Source organism: Malus domestica, chromosome 03, assembly GCF_042453785.1.
Source record: "Malus domestica chromosome 03, GDT2T_hap1".
NCBI lineage: Eukaryota > Viridiplantae > Streptophyta > Magnoliopsida > Rosales > Rosaceae > Malus > Malus domestica.
Genome location: NC_091663.1, coordinates 7474539 through 7499326, shown reverse-complemented (window position 1 = coordinate 7499326; position 24788 = coordinate 7474539). Strand labels below are relative to the sequence as shown.

General features: G+C 36.6%; 4 protein-coding genes and 1 pseudogene across 8 annotated transcripts; 1 reads left to right on the top strand and 4 right to left on the bottom strand.

The window, feature by feature from the left end:
* Positions 1 to 1200: 1200 nt before the first annotated feature.
* Positions 1201 to 3177, bottom strand: LOC103420714 (uncharacterized). The gene is made up of 5 exons (XM_008358761.4): positions 2968 to 3177; positions 2642 to 2736; positions 2027 to 2108; positions 1836 to 1921; positions 1201 to 1680 (listed from the first exon to the last, which is right to left on the bottom strand). Exons 1-5 carry the CDS (start codon positions 3007 to 3009, stop codon positions 1425 to 1427), a joined length of 561 nt encoding a protein of 186 aa, XP_008356983.1. The 5' UTR covers positions 3010 to 3177; the 3' UTR covers positions 1201 to 1424.
* Positions 3178 to 4010: 833 nt separating this feature from the next.
* Positions 4011 to 7047, top strand: LOC103420698 (uncharacterized). Of its 4 annotated transcripts, none has more exons than XR_011579211.1 (11): positions 4011 to 4162; positions 4456 to 4506; positions 4837 to 4908; positions 5134 to 5158; positions 5278 to 5310; positions 5425 to 5546; positions 5636 to 5766; positions 5865 to 6088; positions 6247 to 6488; positions 6570 to 6864; positions 6965 to 7047. XR_011579211.1 is itself a non-coding variant. In XM_008358748.4 (10 exons), exons 2-10 carry the CDS (start codon positions 4504 to 4506, stop codon positions 6684 to 6686), a joined length of 969 nt encoding a protein of 322 aa, XP_008356970.1. In that variant the 5' UTR covers positions 4011 to 4162; positions 4456 to 4503; the 3' UTR covers positions 6687 to 7047. The 4 variants fall into 4 exon arrangements, 2 of the variants coding, with proteins under 2 accessions (XP_008356970.1, XP_008356975.1); XR_011579212.1 differs by lacking the exon at positions 4011 to 4162 and adding an exon at positions 4185 to 4274; XM_008358748.4 differs by having other exon boundaries at positions 6570 to 7047.
* A 3193-nt stretch (positions 7048 to 10240) lies between these two features.
* LOC103420689 (uncharacterized protein C24B11.05) lies at positions 10241 to 12621 on the bottom strand. The gene is given in 10 exon segments (XM_008358739.4): positions 10241 to 10672; positions 10777 to 10842; positions 11044 to 11204; positions 11207 to 11306; positions 11420 to 11507; positions 11593 to 11630; positions 11745 to 11842; positions 11931 to 11996; positions 12090 to 12149; positions 12516 to 12621. Coding segments are annotated over 9 exon segments (822 nt in total). The 5' UTR covers positions 12136 to 12149; positions 12516 to 12621; the 3' UTR covers positions 10241 to 10513.
* Positions 12622 to 15858: 3237 nt separating this feature from the next.
* LOC103420671 (uncharacterized protein C24B11.05) lies at positions 15859 to 18078 on the bottom strand. 2 transcript variants are annotated; one of them, XM_029099707.2, is made up of 7 exons: positions 17793 to 18078; positions 17520 to 17713; positions 17268 to 17403; positions 16911 to 16998; positions 16535 to 16795; positions 16280 to 16345; positions 15859 to 16165 (listed from the first exon to the last, which is right to left on the bottom strand). In XM_029099707.2, the coding sequence occupies exons 3-7, from the start codon at positions 17396 to 17398 to the stop codon at positions 15998 to 16000; spliced, it is 714 nt and encodes a 237-aa protein (XP_028955540.1). In that variant the 5' UTR covers positions 17399 to 17403; positions 17520 to 17713; positions 17793 to 18078; the 3' UTR covers positions 15859 to 15997. The 2 variants fall into 2 exon arrangements, with proteins under 2 accessions (XP_028955540.1, XP_008356946.1); XM_008358724.4 differs by having other exon boundaries at positions 17520 to 17585; positions 17793 to 18057.
* A 441-nt stretch (positions 18079 to 18519) lies between these two features.
* On the bottom strand, positions 18520 to 23024 carry LOC103422256 (ATP-dependent zinc metalloprotease FTSH 10, mitochondrial-like; annotated as a pseudogene).
* Between the last annotated feature and the right edge of the window lie 1764 nt (positions 23025 to 24788).

Below are 24788 nucleotides of genomic sequence, written 5' to 3'. Positions count from 1 at the left end.
TCTTTTACCCTCTCTTCGATTTTGAGAAAGTAGTCATGTTGGGAGTCTGGCTCTCGAGATTCGGAGGACGGTGCCTCTTCGATTTTGGAGCAAGCAATCTTATTGGGAGTGTTTTCTCGAATGTGAGTAAAGGTTGGGCATGTTTGCTAGTCTACCTTGCCACGAAGCACAGAGGTTGACACACAGGGACTTTCCAATTATCCAGCAGTGGTACTGTTCCTTTACAGTTGTGGGTAATAATATGGTAGCTAGACCTTCAAAATTTATGTGTCTAAACTTTTGTTAGTGCTGTTTCTTTGCTATTCTTTTACCTTTCTTGGTCAGATTCACATTTAAATAACTTCTCCGTCTGAGCAATTCCTTGCACCAAGTCTCCAAGATCTTCCCAAAATTTCTCCTTCGAACTCGTATCCAACCCTACTTGAGGTGCGTACGCACTAATCACATTGATAAGTTCTTGTCCAATTACAATCTTGATTGTCATGATTCTATCTCCTACCCTCTTGACATCTACAACATCTTGTACCAAGGTCTTGTCCACGATGATGCCAACACCGTTTCTCGTTCTATTTGTGCCCGAATACCAAAGTTTAAACCCTGAGTTTTCTAGATCCTTTGCCTTACTACCAACCCACTTAGTTTCTTGTAGGCACATAATATTTATCCTTCTCCTCACCATAACTTCCACTACTTCCATAGATTTTCCCGTTAAGGTTCCTATATTCCACGTTCCTAAACGCATTTTGCTCTCTTGAACTCTACCCTTCTGTCCTAGCTTCTTCACCCTCCCCCGTCTAATAGGATCAAAGTACTTCTTTTGTGTGTCCCGGGTAAAGTTGATAGGAGCATATGCTCCCAAACAACTTTGAGTGGAGTCGTTCGAAAAGAAGTTTCTATGGCCCCCTTGCTCATTTAACACTGCATCCGGGTGCCGATGGAGATACAGCGACCCTTGCTCACTTATCACTGTGCTCAGGCCACACAGCGCGCCACTTACGGGTGACGCCCTAGCTTTAGCGCGATTTTGTTCTGGATTCATTTTCATAAGGATTCGACGTGATCATGGAGTGCCGGCTGTCGACTACCTGACGCCCTCCCCCTCCTCCTTTATCCGGGCTTGGGACCGGCCATGTAAGACATAGGCGGAGTTGTTGAACCACAAACAAGAACTAACAAAAACGCAATGTTATAAACCATAGATTGGAGCATGAACTTCTTTATTGTACTTAAAACTCCCGAGTATAATATAAATTTGTGTGCGGAAAAGAGAGAAACCAGTTCACCATAAAATCTAACAAATTTGAATGGCTATTATGAGAAGCTAGCATTAAATATTTGACAAGATTACACATTTAAATGATAGGGCTTGAAAGCAATTAAAAAGTAAAAGTACACGCAACTATAAGTGAATCACCTAGTTATGCTTAGCCTCTTTTGTTTTGACCCTTTGATGGTCTGAGAACATTCCAGTTCAGGTTTTCACCCTTTGGTTTCCTGAAGGAGCCCTTACTTGTATTTGGTGATGACTGCTGACCAACTTGATTAAGTTTGGGCGACTTGTTCGGATGTTGTTTCCCAGAAACTTCTTCGGACTGTTTTCTTTTATGGTCTCCATTAGGCTCACCGTTCGACTTGTCAGTATTTGAGCACCCTGCTTCATCCATCGAGGATCCATTTTCTCTGTTGAAATGCAAATAGGAGAAAAAAGATAGGAGAGCAGAAGCAAAATTTCGGAACCAATGTTTGCCAACATATATTTCTTAGTCATCCAACAGAATTTTCATTTAAAGAGACAAAAGAACAAAAATTAAGTATTGAAATGTCAAATCACCCACCTAAATGACACTTTTTCACTATGGATGCTAGAAGATGTGGCAGCGGCAGCAGGCTGACCAGGGTTTTCCGGTACTTGATTCAGTTTCTATCATGGAAACACTTTTATGTGAGGTGAAATAAAGCCAATCAAGAAGTACACAAGATGTCAATAGCCACTAGAAATCTTAAGGTCCATGAAACTTATACTCACATCAATCGCTGGATTGAAACTTTGAAACGACATCCGCCCTCTAACTGCTTCAGGTTGAGGGTCACCTTCCACTATGACCACGCTGCCCAGCCGTCCACATGAAGCAAGTAAAATTTGAACAAAAGGAGGTGGAGTAATGTAACTAATGAATAACTATGGCAGGCAGTCGCAATCATCTCTCGTTCAATGCACGGAGTTATCTTAATTGAGGCCTTAGGGCATCCACGTTGAGACATTAATGCCGTTGCATACTAAGGGATCCCAAAAAGGGTTAAAACCTTATTAATACCAATTAAGTAAAACTCTCTCTTGGAAGTTATAGCTTATAGTTAGGTTCTACAAACTGGTTCTCCTAGGAATCATCATTCACAACCTATAGCCAATTTTTCGATACCAATAAATCCACAATTTCTTAAATTCCTCAGATACTCCACCTGCTTTAGGTCACAAAAAAATCTTTCCCTTCGAAAACTATCATGCAACAAACGATTACGAAGCGACGATCCACACTAAACCTTCAAATATATTCTTTTCAGCAACTTAATCCAAAAGGCGAAACAGTTCAAATACTTTAGATAAAAATTAGAACAAGAAATAAAGAGATGGAAAATCTACCACTTTCTTATTTGGCGGGAAGGGAAAGCAAAATCCACAGCTGGTTTGACATCTTCCTCTTTCTTCACCTCTCTCTGAGTTGCTCTTTGCATAAACTACAGTAATTAAGAAAAATTAACCCCATTACGTTAAATTAATCTGAAAATCTAATTACAGGTGGACCAGATAATTATAAAACTCAAAATTAAAAAACCCCAAGAAGAATTTAAGCAAAACCCAGATCAGATTGTAAGTGGTTTTATCAAAAATAATAATTTAATCAGAAATTAACACTGAAAATTAATCGAAAAGCCCCAAAAAATTGAAATTTCTCCGTTTCTTTTTACCTTTAAGTTCCTGAGAGTGCTGGAAAGCTCTCGCTTCGCCATATTAGCTTTCTGGGTTTTCACTCTGGAATCCAATTGAGAATTGAAGTCCTTAACTTTAAGTGGAATTTCTCTGTGGAGGCTCCGCCGTGAATGAAAAAGCTTTCCTTTATTTCTTCTGCAACTGCGGGAGGAGAAGACGATGAGGAGGACGAAAGGTTTCTTTTGGGGACGAATGGGGATTACCGAACGAAAAGACAAATTTGACCCTCTCTGGTGATGGGCTTCTTTTGGGCCAGGGCTTGGGCCAACTAGGTCACCAAGTCCACGTTAACTCCAAATTTGCACCTAGGTTTTTGAGGTTGCAATCCTTTCATCTCTAAATTTTTTTGTCTCCAGTTGGTCCCTTAAACTTTTGAACTTCTATTTAATAGGATAAATTTGCAAGAGAATTGTAGTTCATGTTGATGCAGGACAAGATAGAGATCGATTAAAAGGTGAGCAATCTGAAGGAATTTGTATGAGCTTAGTCAAAGAATCATTAGTTCCGTATTCATTCATCATCCATACTGTAAGTACATTATCACTTTTCCGAGTGATATCGAAAAAGGATCTAAAGAGACAGTTTCTAATAGTTTCGCTTCCTATATGGTCACATGAATTTGCTTTTGAAAGCTTTGGATACCATCTCTAGAAATTTCTCGGCCACTAAACTAAAACAGAAGATTTTTTTTTTTTAACACAAGCTATTATACATTAAAGATGAGATAAGATTTTTGAATCCGAGACATGGTGAGTTGAAAAAAAAAATTACCCTAACTTTTAGAGCATTCCACCCCTTAAAAAGAAAAAAATAAAAATAAAAGATACTTGTCATATTCCACGAGCCACAACTCAAAGAGTAATATTAGGTAAATCAACTTTTTTAAACTTTATTTACAACCATGTGTTGTGTCATAAATAAAAAATAAACACGGTAATTTAACCTTAAACAATAATTTAATCATCAATAAATACATTATATAATTTACAAAAATATAATTCAAATAAACGAGTCGTTTAAGTTTTGAGCTTTGATTCCAAATAAAAGACCCTGAAGTTTAAACCTATAAAAACTCGGAGCGCACCCATCTCACATAAATCACTCTCTGCTGTGACCCAGCTAGCAAGAAAGAAACCCAGCACTTCCTATCCATCATCCATTACGATCTCAAAGGTGCCAATCAAAATTCACACTTTCTGTTTTAACACCATTAACAATTCAGCAACTTTTGTTTCTAATCTCTTCTGGGTATTCTTTTTTCAATCATTTTGCTTGAAATCAAATAGTGGGTATCTTCTTCTTCTTCTTCTTCTTCTTCTCCTTGTGCCCTTTTTCTGTGAACAGAAATGGGTATCTTTGTTTATAACTGTATATCTGAAATCTGTCTGTTTTGTGGGTATTCTGAATTTTTTTTTATTCGAATGGAGAATTGGGTTCTTTTCTCACTGTTTTTGCTTATTTGGCAGGATATCAGTAATATTTTGGCCAGTGGCAGCTTGTTGGACCCAGTGAATATGGTAAGTTGAATGACCCATTGTTCTGTTCCTTATAGTTTGTGCTTTCTAAAATTGGAATATGAGAATAAAGTTGTTGACTTGATTGTGATGGTAGTTTAGTTTCTGTTTCTGTTGATTATAGCAACCTTGAATAGTGATGTTGATGCATGTTTGTAGGATGAAGAAGGTTTTAGATTTGACCAAAAGTAGGAGTTTTTAGATTTGAACGGTTTCGGGTCTCAGTTGATGAGCTTAGATGCTTCTGTTTCACATTTTATCCATGATCTAAATGTTTGGAGTTACTTTGACTGAAGAATTTTGTTAAATGATCTGATTATTTTTATGTAACAGGCTTATGAAGACTTTCGTACTTCAGCGTTTGAGCAAAGTTACCGTTGTTACCCTGTATCGTTTATTGAGAAGGTTTGAATTCTGAAACCCGAAGGTTAAATTTCACTAATGAAGTGTGCTCCATAAATGAGGGCAACACTCTGAAATCTATCATTGGGACCTATGCTGGAGTGGGAATACATCTTCCAGTATTTGAGTTTTGTGATTAGTCAGAGTGATGTATTAGTCATAATTGAATTTATTCGTTCAGCTTCCTAACTGTTTGTACTGATTCCTCTTTAATCTCGGTCTTTGCAGCCACATCTGGAGAAGGGTGATAAAAGTATGTTTATCTGCTTGACTAGTTTGTTTATACGATCCGTGCGATCCTTTCTTTTCGATAGAACATGGTAGTACTGAATGCTTGTCTAATTTTACTTTTTTTTATATTTGCCCCTCCAGTTATAATGCCTCCCTCAGCTCTTGACCGCCTCGGTAATTGATCATTCTGTCTCTTATTTGTCCTGCTGTTGCGAATTGAATTTCAATTTATCTAACCCTGTCTTGATATATGATGATGTCAACTAAATGAGAACTTGTCTTTTCCAGCATCTTTGCAGATCGACTACCCTATGTTGTTTGAACTTAACAATCCTACTGTTGGACGAGTTACTCATTGTGGGGTTTTGGAATTTGTTGCTGATGAGGGTCTAATATATTTACCATACTGGGTACACATCTTTCCCTCGCAAGTTGTAGCAGCAACATTCCAGATACGGTCATGCTTCTAACTCATTTATATTTTTTTGTTCCTTTGTAGATGATGCAGAACATGCTCCTTCAAGAGGGAGACATATGTCAAGTAAAAAACAAAAGCCTAGTAAAGGGAACATATGTGAAGTTGCAGCCTCACACTACGGACTTCCTTGATATCTCAAACCCCAAAGCCATGTTAGTTAATCACTTTGATATTTCCATTTGGGTAGTTGGATTGCAGTTTGAGATGACTGTAAAATTATTTTTAATCCTAACTTCTCTTGCTGTCGCAGTTTGGAAACTACATTGAGGAGCTACTCTTGCTTAACCACTGGTGATACTATCATGGTTCCTTATAACAATAGGCAGTATTACATTAACATAGTTGAAACAAAACCCTCCCCTGCAATCAGTATAATTGAGACGGACTGTGAGGTTGATTTCGCCCCTCCGCTTGATTATGTGGAACCGGTAAAACCTGCACCACCTACTTTGTCTAAGAAGAGACCACAAGAAGGTGCTTATGATTTTTTTTTTTTTATATAAATAATTTGATAAATGGATTGAAGTTCTAATCATTGGCCTTGAATGCATATTAGTCTTCTGCTTACAAGACTGTAGAATTCCTTTCTATCAACTGACGTGGATTTTCTGTTTTTAATGGGTATCTTTCAGCTGAAGAGGTACAACCTGAAAAGATACCAAAATTCAATCCCTTCACTGGTTCAGCAAGACGACTGGATGGAAAACCGATGACAGAATCAGTTGCACCAGTTTCCGCTCCCATACTGAAGCAGCACCAACAGGAGAGTGAAAATGGAACCAAGGATTCTAAGTCATCAACTTGTGCCGCACGTAAATCTGGAAAGCTTGTGTTCGGTTCAAATGGCGACCTACCCATGAAAGAAACCCCAAAAGTACGTCCCTCATTGTTTGTGATTTAAACGAAATAAGAACGACACCATGCTTATCTGTTCTATCTGTACTTGTAATCCCAGGTTGCCCCAAAGAACGGCAAGCCAGAGCCATCTAAGAAGGCAGAAGATACACCTCAGAAGGCAGAAGAGCCAAAGTTCCAAGCATTCACGGGGAAGAAGTATTCGCTGAAAGGGTGAACTTAAGGGCGTATCTGCATCGAAAACAAGGAAAGAAAAGAAGGCATTTCTTCTATCAATTCTTTTTTGAGAGATGAAACATTCAAGTTGTTTTGGCAATGGAAGGTCCAACCCCAGAAAGCGCCCTGCACTTGAATGATGTTTTTCTGTCATATGTAAAAAGGCACATGAACCAAAGGTTGGTATAAAGTGGCAACTTCCATGTCGTACAGATCAAATGGCGCCCTGCACTTGAATGATGTTTTTCTGTCATATGTAAAAAGGCACATGAACCAAAGGTTGGTATAAAGTGGCAACTTCCATGTCGTACAGATCAAATGGAACTATGTTCATATATTTATAATTCAAAATATTTCTTGAATTTTGTTGATTGTTGTTAGGCCATTGTGCCTTGCTGCTCTTCGTTCTTCGGAAATCGTTACCTAGAGTAAATTATGCAACCTACCTCGGTCCTTAGGGTTCGGTAGATTACAGTGTTGATATCTGAAGTGCTTCTTCAGGAAGGCGTCCAAGTGAAAAGCACCCATAGAAAGCAGTAGGAGAACTAAATGGTGAACCTGTGGCAATAACATACAGGTCTTTTACTGTACTAACACAAGTATTCAACTCCACGGTTGCGTTATGATTTTCAATATTATTTTTCCAGTATATGTTTTACTTAATATCGTTCATGAAATTTGAACTCAAAATCTCTTTCAATCGGTTATACACCACCGTCGCTTTTCTCATTGTATGACATTGACGTTTGGTCCTTCATTTTGTTGATTTCATCGTGATGGATACCAACCATATTTCTGTCCCAAATCTCAAATGATGTCATTTGCTTGCTGCTTCTTCGTTTTCTCTTTTGGAAACCCCAACCAACAAATTCGATCGCAATTGGATTCTGGAATTGAAGGAATGGAGATTTATTTTTAAATTTATTTTAGATTAGTTTTATATTTAAATTGATTTTATTTATTGATTAAACTTTTTTTTATTTGTTTTTTATTCGCATAGTGCAAAGTTGGCGTCCACATCAACAAAAATATGGCATTTGTCATGTCATCATGTAATGGTCAATTTGACGAATTGACTAACGAAGGTCTGACATTGCAACGAATCCGCAAGTTGTATGACATTGTAATGTTTAAAAGATGATATATGAGTTTGTTATGTGATCCAAAGTTAAGATGATAAAATGTAATTTCTCATGAAATTAATTAATGGCAATATTATTAAGTTGATTAATGTGCATTTTAATGACACGACACCACGTGATTATGTGACCACGACATTGATTAATTTCTCATAATTAAGGTGGGGTAGTTGACATGATTCCCCTACCTAGGTCATTTTTCACGAATGAACGGTTAAGATTTAACCAAATTTTATTCATTTAAATCTCATCCGTTCTTTATTGCTTTTTTATGCTCAGGAGATCAGCCAAGTTCGTAGTAACTAGTTGCTTAATTTGAATAATCCTTACGTTTAATTAAAAGGGGGGAGGTGCAGAGATTTAAACTCAAAATTGTTGTAATATTAAGAAAAAAAAATTGGCAAATGTTATTGGCACTCCAAAAATCTTATTCTACACTCCTCACAAATGTATTTTTCTTTCTTAATATAGAAAGTTTGGAATGTAGAATGAGATTTTTTTAGTACTAATAACAATTCCCAAAAAATAAATCAATATTTGCAAGGATAAAGATGCTTGGAAAATTCTCAAAAGTGACATGAAGTTTATTATATGTATTCAAAATTCACATTTCCATGCATTTTTTTTGTCGAAATTCCATGTATAATATCATCAACTTTCCTATGAGAAGAGCTTAGCTAGTTTGGAGGAGTTCCTTCTCAAAATACTTATTGACCTATTCACATAATTTTGTGCTTATAATCGGAACTGTTTATATTATAAATTATTCTGTAAAGATCATCACTGCAAAAAATCAATTAAAACAAAGATCAGTTAGTCAATAAATTGTAGCAAACAAATAGATATTTTGTAATGCTTTTTACTAAATTCGTAGTTAAATGTATTGAAATAGGGTTTTTTGGAACATATTAATAAACTAGACCCATATTTCGAGAAGAAACTTGGAAAAAAGAAAGGAAGTGACTTAGACAAATCTTTTTTGTCAATAACCCCGTACCAATCAATCGAATATTCGTTAATACGTAAGAGAAGAACAAAAGTCGTACAGATTCACAAAAAACCATTGGTAGGAACTCAAAAAGAGATATTGAAGTTGTCAACTATAACCCCAAAAGAACCAGATTCTGTAAACAGCACAGAGGATGAATACAAGGAATATCTTATCGAGTTAATCGTATTTGCTTTGGTAATACGCTTCATTTGTTTTTATACAGTGTGATGACTAAACAATTTTAGTTTTAATTAATTTTTTGTAGAGATGATCTTTGCAAAATGACTTATAATATAAATGGTTTTGATCATGAAAATAAAAATTATGTGAATAACCCACGAAGTATTTTGAACCTTTGCGAAGCAAGTCTTTCTCTTTTCATATACGAGAAAACTCTATATACGTACAAAGAAATCTAAGACACTGCTTAAGCTATTTTATCACATAAACATCAAGTAATGTCTTATGCAGGACACAGAATTTACGTAGTTTACTAGCTAGTTGAACTAGAACATGCAGCTGGAAGCGTGGAAGCATGGAACACTAGTAATAGTTATCAAAACCGGCGGGTGGAACCTCTCCGGGCCATGGCCACGGCCACTCAATGTAGGGATTTTCGTCGAGCGTCGATAATGTCTGGTATGCGAATAGAGCTGATGGCACGAAGGAGAAACATGAGTCCAGACCAAAAATAAAGGAAAGACAGGTGGTGATCATGGCTGCCACTGCCATGGATGATGATGTCTCTGAAGCTTCTTAAGCTGGCTAGTTAAGATCATCGTTGTTGTAATTTTACAAGTAACAATTGTCGATCGAGTTAATTTGATCGACTTAAACTTTGGATGGTCCTAAATTACAACTCGAACAAGTGCTTAAATAGTACTAAAGCATAAAAGTATCTTAACTAACTAGGAAAACATAAATTTAGTTGCGATAATACTAACCTTAATTAATTAGGAAACTTTATGTACGAAGGTTTAAGCTGACAGATGGCAAGAAACAAAAAAGGAAAGAAAGCGGCATACATTTGACAATAACAATTGTGCCCGCCCATTGGGTGCACCTCTTTGTTCACCCATTTGTAAAGTTTATTTTCGAAACCGTTCATTCTCTTAGTTATCATTTCTTAGGTTAGAATTTCGTGGATGACGAATTTGATACCAAATTAAGTTACTCATTGTGTGGTTTAACCGAACTCTCTATCCCTCAAGTGTAAAAATATTGATATACTAAAAAAAAGTTAGCACTCGTGTTTTCTTCTACATCGATCAGGAAATTACTTAATCCTTGTATTCAATTAAAGGGAAAGAGATGCATCGATCAATTTTCTGTTCGTTTTCTTATGGTAAAAACTCTTGTATAATAAACACCTTTTACTCAAAGAGTCAATTAACCTGAATTATTGTCAAAATTGTGATCAATATAAACATGGTAAATATAATCTTATTATAATATAAAGAAGGGTCTTTCCAGCATGCATTAGACAAAACAATGCTAAGTAGTGCTATATCAAGCTTACCACATCTAAGACACTTCTACAATTTTAAGGTAAAAATTACATGAAAATATCGACAACTCATCAGCCGTTTGGTGTTTCCGGCGCTCCACCACAAGCTATTTCCTTCTCTATGCTTGATATGGTAGAACGTAAAGAAGCTGTGTGTTGGTAATCAACCGTTCAGATGACTTACAGGTAGGCTAAGCTACTACCAGTTGCTCAATTGCAATCTCTCGTGAATTCCGGACATTTTCAGACTCCACAGTGCTGGTTTCCCACAGTTCTGGCAGTGCTTCCTTCATATTATGGATGCTCTCAAGTGCATGGTCCACGCCTTTAGTTCGGTGAGAGGTGCCAACCTACAACCATTTTGATAAACGATATTTTGTGAGGATGATATTCCAAGATCATTTTTCAAAAACTGCAATATTACAATTGCTCAAATTTTGTATTTGTAGCTTACCAATACCATGTGGAGGCCACACTGCTTTGCAGTTTGTAAATTCCGAATGCTATCGTCGAAGAATAACTGGAAAGGAAACCGAAATCATAAAATCAATACAGTGCGGAAAACAAGTAAAAGTAGACATTTAGAAAACTACTCACATAAAGCTAGAATAAATGGCGATAAGAAACAGAATTACCCCACATTATGTTAAAGTGTAACCTGCCAACTTATGAGACTTATGGATCAGTCAATTTCCCTTAGTAAATAGGTAAAAGATCTTACCGTTCTTTGAGGGTCGATGTTTGCTATCTTAAAAGCTTCTTCATATGCCTGTTCAAATGGTTTGGAGACAACTGGGGTCTTTGGTATTACCGCACCAGTATTTGGTTGTTCAATGTGTTCAGCTACACCTGCACCAACAGAATCATCAGCATTGTTGGTGTGGGATTCAGTGTCTCAAAGCATATAACCAACTCAAAGCAGTCCTCAATTCCAAGCCTCTTGAGCACAGTAGCCGCATGTGCCTTATCCGAATTCTTGAAAATCTACACAGAATAACCAACATAACATGAGAAGCAAGCATTAATGTAATGAAATTTCCCTTTTCTTTTTCCTCAAAGACAACATCTGAGTGCATTTCTGGATTAATAAAACTTACAACTTTCCGGACAGGCAGACTAAGTAAAAGACCCCTCAGAACAGGATCAGGATGAAGCAACTCATATGGTAACCTCCCATGAACAAAACTACAAAAGTAATTTTTTCAAAAAATTAAGATCACACGGGTGTCGTAAATGACAAGAGCACAAAGTAAGGTGAGGCATTTGGTACCTATGAAAGTCATCACAATCGAAGTTATAGCCCTTAGCCTGGAAATCAGGAATAAAAAACAAAAACCATGTTCAATTGCCATTCTGATCTGCCTTAATTAAAATACTTTCAGAAACTATAAATAAAGGTTGAAGGTATCGCAATGACCATACCTTAAGATCAGCCATTGTTGTTCCATAATCCTTGTACAAAGAAATACACAATTCCGGAACTTCACTTTCGTCAATGCCAAGCTTTTGAATCATATATTCTACAGCAAAAATTTATAAAACTTACACTAAAACAATGAACATTTCACAGCAAAGTTTTAAAATCCAGAATCACAAAGCCCAACTCGCCTTTAATATTCGCAGTGATTTGCACTGAAATTCCAGAACTCAGAGGGTAAAGGGTGTCATCTAGATCTGGAAATCAAAGCAACTAGTTCTTATATCCGCCTTCGAAAACCATAAATTTCAAATAAAAAAACCTGTGTTAAAAAAGAAAAAAAAACTTACCAAAAAGAAGGCACTCATATTGGTGATACTGAACCTGATTTTCCATCTTTACCTACAAGGCTTCAAAGAAGACGAATCGAAAAAATCATTAAGCATATATACAATTACATAACAACAAAACATCAAAAGCAAAAGGCAGTTTCCATTTACCAAAAACACAATTAAAGTAAAGCAGATGACTGAAATCCCAGAAAGTCTAGACATTTAAGTAAGATTTCAATGGTAAAAGCAACCCCAAAATTTGATTTCTCCAACATTAACCATTCTAAATTTCTAAGTGAGAAAACAATGCTTCATCACAATCAAAATAGAAAACCCAATATTTGGTTTCTCCTACATTAACCATTAATTGCAAATACGAAAAAAAAACATCCAATGCAAGAAAACCCTAACAAAGTAGGAATAGACTAGAGAAATGAGCGTTACTTGATCCGAATAACCGACGTTGCAGAGCCAGAGAGAGAGGAGAGAGAGCGAGAGAGAGAGAGAGAGAGGACTTTAAGTAGGGTAAAGTGAAAGAATAGAAGAAGACGCGGAAGTGTGGAAGTGTGTTTAAATAGGCACACAACCGTTTTTTAAATATTAATTCAATTTATTCAACCAAAGCCAGTAAAAGATCTGACCTCATTATGTGGCCCTATTGGAGCCTGACACGTACATATGTTACCTGAGCGTCTCCCAGAAATCGCGTTTAACTGGACAAGTGTCGCATATCACCATGGACGTTTTAGTTTGTTTTATTTTTTATATTTTTGTTATCATGCGTCTTTTTTATCGTTGCATGTTAGCCACGTCCCATAAAAAAACGAGAAATATGAGAAAAATAAAATAAGTAGTTCAATTTTAGGTTTTTTGGGCAGCAAGGAAACCACTTTTTTTAGTTTTTTTTTTTTCCTTAAAAACCTGCTTCACTGATAAATATAAAATATCTTACGTGTTTTTAAAGAATGCCCTTCAGACATTATTTTTTAAAAGCAACTTCATTGTTTTTAAAGTTGTAGGTTACTATAAAAAACGGAGTTCAGTTTTTAGTGAATAGTTTTAGTTCTTGTAACACCCTCATTAATATTAAAAAAAATTTGCTTACATTTTTTCTCTTGAAGAATAAAGTGATTGCTACCGCTTACCACTTCAACTACTAATTTTTCATCACCATCGTCATTACTACTGATACCGTTGCCATCAACATCCCAATCGTCGTCACCTCCCCCACCATTTTCGTCGCCACTGCCACAATCGTCGTCAATACCACCACCATCATCGTGGCCACCCACTATCACAACCACAAACTACCACCACTATCACCGCAACCACAACTATTGTCATTACTAAAACCATCGTTATCGTCACTGTCGCCAAAATCATCACTAATGCCACCGCCTCTACCACAATTTTAACTTCTGCACCCTAACCACCACACCCCACTATTGACACCACCACCTTACCCTTACAATTGATCATCACCGCCAACCTGCCATTGGTACAACCATTACCATCACCACCATCATCGTCCCCACCATCTATGACTACATGCCACTAGCCTTACACCACTGCCGTCATCACAAACCACTACCAAGAACGCTGCAATCGCCACCACTACCTTTGCCACCACTACTGCCTCTACAACACAACCACCACACCTTATTATTAGCACCACCACCACACCCCTATGGCAGCTACCATCACCGCCACTATCCCCACCACTATTGTCATTACCACCACCCCACTCCCATGTACATTTTTGTCATTACATACAAGTATATAATTTTAACATTAAAACTTATCAAATGTTTTGACACTGCTTTTCATATTCACAACATTTTAAAAAATACAGTTTATCAAACACTTAGCTGCTTTATTTTACAGCTGATTATTTTTAAAACACAACAAAATCATTTTTTTTAACATAGCAATGCTAAACTGTCCTAAGAAGTATTTGGCACTTTTTTTTATGGAAGAATCGTGACTCAAATAATCTTTTCTTGTTAGGCACAACAGACAACACCTTGTGTAACTTAAATATCCTCCAAACATAGAAGGCTTTTTTCAGTAGAGATTACAACATAAAACCTTACGAAATTAAAAAAAAAAAAAATCCTCCAACAATAGAAAGATTTTCTTCCAAGGATTCTTACCACGTTAGGATTTAACCTCTACGAGAGAGTATTCCATCAACTTTTACGCTATGTTTGGATGAGGGAAATAAACTTGGAATTTGGATAAAAGTCAAAATTTGTAAATTGACATGCACGAATTCTCTTGTTTGAATTCATAAACATAGAAATTTAGAATTTCCACGTGGAAAAAAACTTGGAATTTGGGACCTCCAATTCGTAAGTTTAAATTCTATATACATAGGTGTCATTTCCCAATTTCTATGATTGAGAGCTTAAAAATAACAAATTCCGTATTCAATTCCATTGTTCTTTTAGGCTAACCAAACAAGAAATTCACAAATTCTAAAAAATAAAATCCCGTCAATTCAATTTTCGTCATTTTAAAATTCTTTGGTAATCTTAAATTTCTTCATCCAAACATAGTGTTATAGATATAACATGACGATCTTAATGCGCATGTTGTTTATGCTTATACGGAATATTCACTTCTTATTCATTTTACGTTTTTGTGAAACCATTTTGATTTTGTGTATATCATCGTCAGTCTTTCACGTAGTGAAGGTCAGCTTTATACACAAATTTTATATATTAAGGATACTGCTAGGTAAACAAAATTTGCAGATTAAATTTGCAAACAATCACCAATAAGAAATAAGTATGTTAATCAACACATAAGTAATAATCCAATCATCAATTTCATATCATTTAGCTTACAAAATTTAGTTTACATATTTAGTTTTCCTAGCATTACCCACATATTAATTGATGGAGTAATGGTAGGGAGTTTAAATTTGTAGACAACTAAATAATGTGTCACCAATAGAAAATGAGCACGTTTATCAACACTTAAGTAATAATCCAATTATCAACATTCATATCCTTTAGTTTACAAAATTTTGTTTACAAATTTAGTCTTCCCAACATTAGCAAATGGCTTAAATATAATATCATGATGGATGCTTGTTTAATTGTGTTTTAAGTTTCTTATTAACTTTGACACACAAATAAAAAAAAAGGGTGTCTTCATTTAAATATGGTAATATGGCATTAGTATATTTACAGCAACAACAACAAAGTCTTATCCCATTAAGTGGGGCCGGTTGTATAAATTCTAGAACTCAATGTACTCAATATTAGGCGAAGTTTCCGTTAACTCCAAGTACTCCATATTTTTTTTTAGAGTCTCATTCTAAGTCTTCTTAGGGTTTTCCTCTACCCATTTTGGCCTGAGTCTCTGTCTCACAATCGCATCTTCTAATTAGAGTATCTGTAGGTATTCGGTCAACATGTCCAAACCACCTTAGTATTATTAGCATATATATTATAATATAGGTAAAATTCTTTGAATACACAACATTGACACAATCGCAAATACATGTGAGCCTTACCATTGCACGTGAGTCTTACCTTATAGTAGACTCTGTCAATTTTGTGTGTTTCAAATAATTTCACCCTTACAATATACCCAAAGTTTAATTGTTAGAAATAAAGGGGACCAAAGGATCGATTATAAACAAATTCACATCAATTGTTATCCAGGTTTTTTTTAGATTTATTTGGGTAGGTTTATGTATTATTATTCAGTGGCTATGGTATTTATTTTGGTAGCTGTATGTAATGTGGTTGCAAAAATCAGAAAGCAAAGGAAAAAATTTACAGAAAGAAGCTTGCTTTTTATCATTGATAATTTGATCATACAATTATTAGGATAAACATAATAGTATACAGCCAAGTGCTAGCCTCCATGCTTTTACATTTGCTCAAAGGAGCTTTGAAATTGAAGGTAAAAAGCTAAGCCTCGGCAGTCACTGATTTCTCCATTGCCAGCTTCCCTGACAAAGTTCTAGCCGTGTCTGTATTTTTATTGTCGATTTCCCAAAGTTCTGGAAGTGCTTCTCTGATATTGTGGATGCTCTCTATTGCATAATCCACACCCTTTGTTCTGTTGGAGCTGCCCACCTATACATACAAAAATATATATATATATATATATATATATAGGGTTTAGGAATGTTTTATATTAATTAGCAATTAAGATGAACTGAAAAATCTTATTTTGTGTTTACAACTTACCAATACAGTATGGAGACCCATGTTCTTTCCAGTTTGTATGTTCCTCAGGCTATCATCAAAGAATATCTGCAAAATTAATTAAAAAAATTCCTTGTTAGAAGGCTTTACTCGAGACGCTTGTGTTCGAAGCACTTTGTTTAGAAGCACAACAAGAATTTTATCACAACTCACTAAAAAAGCTTCGGATTGTCTAGTAGCACTTTGGGCACTTTAAATTAAAAGCACTACCAAACAGACTCTACGTTAGTTTCTTACAGTTCTTTGAGGGTTAATGTTGGCTTTTTTAAAGGCTTGTTCATATGCATTTGCAAATGGTTTGCAAACAATAGGAGTCGCTGGAAGCTCTGATATTCCAGCATCAAATAAACAAGAACGATCAAAAACACTTGTGCTGCATCCTTCATCATCTTTAGTGGGATTCAGAGTCTCAAAGCTAATAACTCCTTCAAAGCAGTCATCCAATCCAAGCTTGCTTAGGGTTTTTGCCACGTGGACGTTATTTCCATTTGAGAAAATCTGTTTAATGCATAAAACAAAAAAAAACATAATCAGAGAAATATTACATATAAAAGCTAATTAGTAATTCATTACAATCAATTTCTTATTTAAAGGTGACTTGTATGTAGCTTACAAGTTTCCTGTATGGCAGGCTCAGCAATAGAGTCCTTAGGACAGGGTCAGGTCTTAGATTCTCATAGGGCAATCTTCCATGAACAAAACTGTAATATTTGGGAATTTGTGAGATTATTGCATCATATAATAATGATGGAAAATAAAAACAGGTAATGAAAAATTTTGGTACGAAGACACTGGGCAAAAGAGGTAGAGAAAGATCTAAGAAGACTTTGAAAGACATTTTAAGAAAAGATATGGAGTACGCTAACGGAAGACTTGATGCAAAACCGATCATCATGACGTTGTAGGATTCATACAAACGACCCACTTAGTGAGATATGACTTGGTTTGTTGTAATGAAAAAATTTGATACCTATGATAGTCCTCGTTGTCAAAATTATAACCAATGGCCTTGAGACCAGCTATTGATGTTCCATAATTCTTGTACAATACTTGATTCACCTCAGTGACTCTTTTTTCCTCGATGCCTAATTTTTGAACCATGAATTCTGAAAAAAGATAATTAAGAATAATCAGATAAATATTCAATTTCACTAAATAACTGATGAAATTAACTGATGAAAAGTGCGTGTTTGGATGGAGGCATTGATGGATTATGCTGTACCTTCAATATTCTTGGTGCATTGATCAGACAATCCAGAACTCAAGGGATAAAGGGTATCATCAAGGTCTGCGACAAAACAGATTTTTTGTTGTTGTTTTTTTTTCCTGTTCGAGCCATATTACAATCTAATTTATACTACGAGGGGAATTCAAACACGAGTGCACAGGGGGACACCACACTGCTAATCAACTTGGCTACATCCAAGTTAACAAGCTATTAGATCAGGTAACTTAAGGGGCATGATATATGAGATTAAAAAGGGAAAACACTAACCAAAGAGAAGGCACTCATATTTTGGCATCTGGTCCGCCTCCTGAAACTGGTTTTGGAATTCCATTTTAGCACTAAAATCAAAGCTTCAAAAGAAAGCGAGAAATTACCTCAGAGAGAGAGAGAGAGAGAGAGAGAGAGAGAAGGTGCAGATGAGAGGTTTGAGTTGAGAAAATATTGAAGGGGTAGAAGCATATTTATGGTGAAATCCACAAGAATGTCACAGCATGCCACCTTCTTAGACACTCAACATCCAGAAAGTAGAAACATATATGCTAAATATCTCCACTATATATATGGATAGATGCCACTGGCCACCACACACATTCAAAAGTTAACAGCTAAAAGAAGGAAAAGCGTTTGAACAAAGAAAAAGAAGGGAAAGCGTTTCTCCGTGTATATATATCAACGGTGAAAGCGAGAGAAGCATCGTATCGGAGCCTCAACAATCAGCATACAGAATAAAATAGCGTGTATGTCACAATGAAAGCTTTTTTGGGTGCAGTTCAAGACGGATATCACAAACACAAGGATACATTTTTCTACTGGAATACTCTCGTAGGATTCGAACACAGATGAAGTTCTACCATATGTCCTCACGAGGTGTAATATTATCAATATTTATTTTGTGGTGTAATAATATATATGCATGTTGTAATATAAACAAATTTATAGAATTATGAGACAGTGTTACAATCACGTTAAAAACTTTTCACTTACTCATCTAGAGTAGAACCAATAGCATTTTGCATGTTAACTTTAGTGAGGTGTTACAAGTAACTTTAACAATGATGGGAACATTTTAAATTGCTCAGGGACATTAGTCACATTATGGTTGATTTGCCGGTAACGTGAGAATCTGGTGTTTGTGTCACAATCTTTGATCAACTAAACTACAATTTACATCCTAATAGAAAAAGCACTTGAGCATTTAGTTCCAATTTTTTAGCCCCTGAGAAGGCAGAACATGAGGTTCAAGGGGCGATGAGCCATCATCCTCGGCCCCAACCAGCGGTCTCCACTGTTTTCTCATCACCTTTCCCTTCGAAACCTTCCTTAAATCTATCGTAGTTGGTCGCTTCAGCAGGTTTATATGGTCTTCCCCCCAACACCTTGAGCAGGTCATCTTGGTGAAGAACTTCCTTTTCAAGCAACAGTTCTGCAATTTGAGCTACTTGCTCTTTATGTTCCTCTACGAGTTCAACTGTGCGTGCATAAGCCTTACCCACCCATTCGCGCACTTCACTGTCAATAAGGGCTCCAGTCTTGCTGCTGTAGGGCTTTGACATCTCAAATGATTCTTCCCTTTGAGGGAAAGACAGGAGACCCACCTTGTCATTGAAACCGTGCACTGCAATTTGGGCGTATGTCATCTTTGTCACTTTCTCTAGATCGTTTTGGGCTACCGTAGATATTTTTCCCAACATAACCTGCACCCCAGAATATGTTAAACAAACAACATCATGAGATGACTAATGAAGTTCCAGGGAACTTGAGAATGACGATTGAAGAATGAGAAGAATTAAGAAACATAATGCATCATAAACGTCTTCAAAAAATAAGACTAATAAAGTTTTTTGGATACCTGTTCAGCTGCTCTACCCCCGAGGGTCATGCAGGTCATATCAAAAAGCTGCTCCTTGGTCATGAGGAGGTTTTCATTTAGAACATACTGGGCAAACCCAAGTGCTGCAGTACCTCGAGGAACAATGGTCACTTTCAACAACGGTTCTGCGTGTTCTAAGAACCAGCCAGTAACAGCATGCCCTGACTCATGGTAGGCAACAGTACGGCGCTCGAGCTTGCTTATAACCTGTTTGACAAGCAAAAGGATGTCAAAATTCCAATCATATAGAACAAAAACAAAGAAAAACACTTAAGGTTAATAGTCAAAGCATTCTCTTCTAAGACATAAAATCCCTTTTAGCTACCTAAAAGCTTGATCAGGACCTTTATTAACACTACTGAAACCTACATAATGGAAGGTAAAGTGGGATCTACAAGGTCCAGATCAATGGAAAAGAATCTGTTCTAACTCAACATAAGGGCCAGCTATAGCCGCATAAGATCCAAACCCAATAGGAAGATGGATAACAAGAGTTTGCCTTCCAAGTATTTTCTTCTTACAAGGTATGCAATGATTATCTCCAAAGATTCCAATCAAATCTCAAGCTAAAGTGCACATCACAAATTCCATCATAAAAATGACAGGAGTCCTGGGTAGGGAGGACACAATGCTGTACCGGCCCGTATTATGCAGCATTGCTCTTTCATTTTTGGACATTGAGGAGAGAAGAGGAGAGGGAAGGGAATGGTAAATTTACTAAGAAATGAAACAAAGTTAACATATGCCATGAAACTAAAGGAACGAGCCAAAAATGACTAACCCTGTTCTTCTTCTCCAAACCACCAATAATTCTGTCTATAGCCGCCTCAAAATGCTGCATTGTAACCAGTTCACTCTCATTTCTTGCCGCAATTAAGGCACCTTCATTGCAAACATTTGCAATGTCTGCCCCAGCAAACCCTGGAGTCAGGGCTGCAAGCCTTTGAGAATAATATGATGGTTCATGATCAAGTTTGATCTTCTTCAAGTATATCTGAAATACCTGGTCACGACCTTTAATATCGGGTTTATCAATAGAGACTTGGCGATCAAATCGACCAGGCCTTAATAAGGCTTTGTCCAAAATATCAGGCCTATTGGTGCCAGCAAGCACAACTACTCCAGCAGTTGTTCCAAAGCCATCCATTTCTACCAACAACTGATTTAGAGTACTCTCACGCTCATCATTGGAACCTGAGAAGCCACCACGCCCTCTTGCTCGACCAATTGCATCAATCTCATCAATAAATATAATACTTGGAGCACATTGCCTTGCTTCCTGAAACAAGTTTCTAACTCTAGACGGTCCAACACCAACTACCATCTCCATGAAGTCTGATCCAGATATAGATAGAAACGGAACACCAGATTCCCCCGCGGTTGCTTTTGCTAGGAGGGTCTTTCCAGTGCCTGGAGGCCCTACCAATAAAGCTCCCTTGGGAATTTTGGCTCCCAAATCCTCATATTTCTGAGGATTCTTTAGAAAGTGCACAAATTCCATGATTTCCTGCTTTGCTTCGTCGCAACCAGCAACATCTTTAAAATAGATCTGTACCAATTAAAAATATCAGGTAGTGCTGCAAAACGTGCAACAGAGTGCTTAAGGAAATATATTACAACAGATTAATGACAAGAAAATGCCAGGGAAACAAAAATCCAACCTTGTTCTTATCATTTTTATCTACTTTCGTTACTTGGGCTTTTCCTATATTGAATATTCCACGGGCACTTCGTCCACCAATGCCTAGTCCACGGTGCGTTCTCCACTCCACTAACAAGAAACTTCCCAAAAGCAGTAGTATAGGTAGTGTAGGTAAAAATCTCATCAATTCTAGGAACCAAACCATATTAGAGCCATATGCAACAGGAACGAAATCATGACTGTCTATTCCCAATGCTTCCTGGGCATCCTCCAACCTCTTCTCAAAAGATTCAATACTTCCAATAATAAAGTACTTGCACTCGCCCCGTTTTGCAGGAACATGGATATCAGGCCCTTGGACAACTTCCTCACTTGTCTGACTGCGTGGCGAGCTACGCACATACACGAGTGCAATTAATTTATCAAAGACAACTATATTATCCACTAAGCCCGGTTCCAGAAGTTGGTTTTTAAACTCTTGGAAACTTATCTGCATCTCTTGCACACTTATCTGCAAAGAACAAAATTGCAGATCATGTGAGTAGCGAACTTCTTTCTGGTATAGAGAAACTACCATAAACATAAAACAGAGGGATACCAAAAAAGCGATTACGAACAGGACTCAAATATTTCACAAGATTCTTACACAGATACATTTTAATGAATTTACTGATTTGGAAGTGAACGGGTATTTTCTCAGTAATTAGGGTCACAAAACATTAGGGTCACAGATACATTTTAATGAATTTACTGATTTGGATGTTAAGCAACCAAACGACCTTCCCAATTCTCTCTTCTCGCATGTAGGGGATTCAATGCATGTATGGGATTCAACGTGGAAATAGTTGGACTCTAAAACATTTTCCTTAGAGTCGACTCGGCTTTATATCACATCAAAACAAGAAATCATACGATATGGGCCGGTAGTTACATAAACACCATTCACAAAACCTAAAATGGAGAAACAAATATAGCAAGACAATTCAAAAAAAAAAAAAAGAGATCACATATTTGTGTATACACTAACCTCTATTTGTTTAACAACATAAATTAGCAAGATGGAGAGTAATATCATAATGGCTGATAGCAGGATGATTAAATTGGGAGCGTGTCTCAAGAAAAATTTCTGATTATCCGTCTTTGATTCGTCTGAAATTGAAATAATATTAAAGTTAATAGAAACGTAAGACATTATAAATGCATAATCAAATACTAACATAGACAGCTTTAAATCAGGCAAGCTTTCAGTATAAAATTCTAACATAGAACCTAGACTTTTAAATTTGACACTATTTTCTATCAGACCCAGATGAGTCTCATATGATCAAGTTTCCACACAGAAAAACTGCAGTACTTTATCAGTGTCAGTGACAAACTCCTACTAAATAAAATGTCCACCTTACTACAAAATGCGTCTTGTTGTTCGGGTATCTAAGCCTAGGTAGGGAACGGTGAGAGTCGAACTCTATGATAAACATTCAATTCAAACGATAATAACAGTGAAAATGTATCGAAAATAAGCCCCGTTGCAGCTGAAAAGACAGCAACTTAACCTTTCGGCTTCGTTTTCTGCTCATCCCCTTTTGGAATTTCCTTCTTTTCCTTGGGATGGAAGTTCTCAGAATCTGCAACACCAAGAGCAACGCAAGCACATACTCGATCAAACCACTATATTTCCCCACAAATCACAGCAATTATTACATTCATTTAGCTGAAACAAAAATAACTAGCAAACCCACAATACAAGGTCAAATAAAACTGCAAATTGCTTACTCTTTTTCTTTGGGGTTTCACTCGAAAAGTGTAGGCAAAGTTTAGGGTTTGCAAGAATGCAACTGAAATCCGAGACGCGGGCTTTGTGGGCTGCTATTGACGCAGCAAAATACGACCTCAAAAACCTTAATTCCCCGTCGACCGGACCCAGATACGAACCACAACGGGGAACTCCAGAAATCCCTCCATTCCCAATCAGACCCGCCGATCGCCCTCTTCCATTCAACAAATTCTACCATCAAAATTTAAAGGGAACTTTAACGAAAAGCTCCCGGTACTGTTTACTTTAACGAAAAACCACATTTTTACACTAAAAAGTCAATCCTGGTACTATTCACTTTACCCTTTATTTTGTCCTTATCATTAAAACTCAAAGTTTTCAAGCCATTTTCATTAGTTTTCCTAAATTTAAACCAAAAATTAAATTAAAAATCGAAAAAAAAAAAAAAAGAGATTGGGAAGCTTACCCCGAAGCGAGAAGAACGAGAAACGGAGCGACCAATCCGAGTAAAAATCATAACTTTGATGTCTTAGGCGGGGAGAGAGACTGAAATTTTGCTTCCCAGAATCGTTTAGACTGAAATTTTACTTCTCGAGCTGATTCGATGAACCCATTTCGAAAAATCAGATTTTTTTTTTTTTTTCGTTTTGTTAAATTAGTTTGTGCGTATTTTCTTTCTGGTCAAATGATATCCATGAATTTTAACACAAGGACTTTGAGGTGCCTGGGGCGGACGACAAATGCTGGCAAAATCTGACACCGAACTGACAGTTCTAAGCACGGCGGCTGTGGGATTGGAAAACTCGTACAAATTCCATATGGATTTTTAGGGATTTCTGTTGATTTGGTTTATGATTTTGGTGGATTTTTAGGTGTTAGATCTTAATTCAACCTTGACCTGTTAATGCAGGTGAACCATGGCTTATGCATGAGTAGAGAAGAAGGAGAACAAGCTCCAGTATATTTTTGTAATATATTTGTTTATTCATATAGCCGTTGGGCAAAGCACTTATAATTTGGAAAATGATCTCACTGGATCCCTTTTTTGGAATCCTGGGATTCGAAGGATCATGTAATCATGTCCGTTTATCGTATATTATGCGGTTAGTTTTCGTTAGATACTATTTATATTTAATTTAAAATTTTAAATAATTTATGACCGTACGATGTACGATGAACGGAAATAATTACGAGATCCCTAGAACATTTTCTTTATAATTTGGTCCATTTATAACATCATAGAGCCCACTGCCAGCTGGCATATTCTAACAAACTCTCCCTAAATACAAGTAATCCCTTAATTAATAACCAATACTATGATTAAGATAATCACGATTATAACATTAAGGCAATGGAGATGGTAACCCAACAGACAGACGAGAGCAACCGTTGCTCTTCACCACTTTTGCACTCCAACCGCCACCGCCACCGCCACCCTTGGGAAATTCACCATTACCCACCAAATCTCTGTTCGACGTTCCGATAAAAATTACAAAATAAATATTACAAATGGTGAAATCAACACCATCATTCCATGAAATTAGAAAGGAAGAAAAGACTCGGAAAAATCCCCAAAGATTAGTGGAAAAACTAAAAAGGATGAAGAACGAGAGTTGATCGCCGTGCGGGAAAAAAAAGTGAAGATGTGAAAATTGGGACCCAGCTACACTATATATGAGAAATGATGCGATGCGACCCAGCATCATCTTTCACAAATAATGTGACCCATCAACGAAAATTGAAGAAAAAATGCAGAGATGAAGGAAGAAGATAAAGAAAACAAAGTGGCTGGCAGACAATGAGAGGAAAAATGAGTTGGGAGGTCGTTGGATTTGAAATCCTAGAGGGTGAGGTGAGATTCTATTTGGATGGACTCTAACAGTGTTGATCAAAATCTCAAGTAACTACACTAAGATTTTAAAGTCTTTTAAAATCTTTTTGTTGACTACATTAGGATTTGCATGGATTCAAAAAATC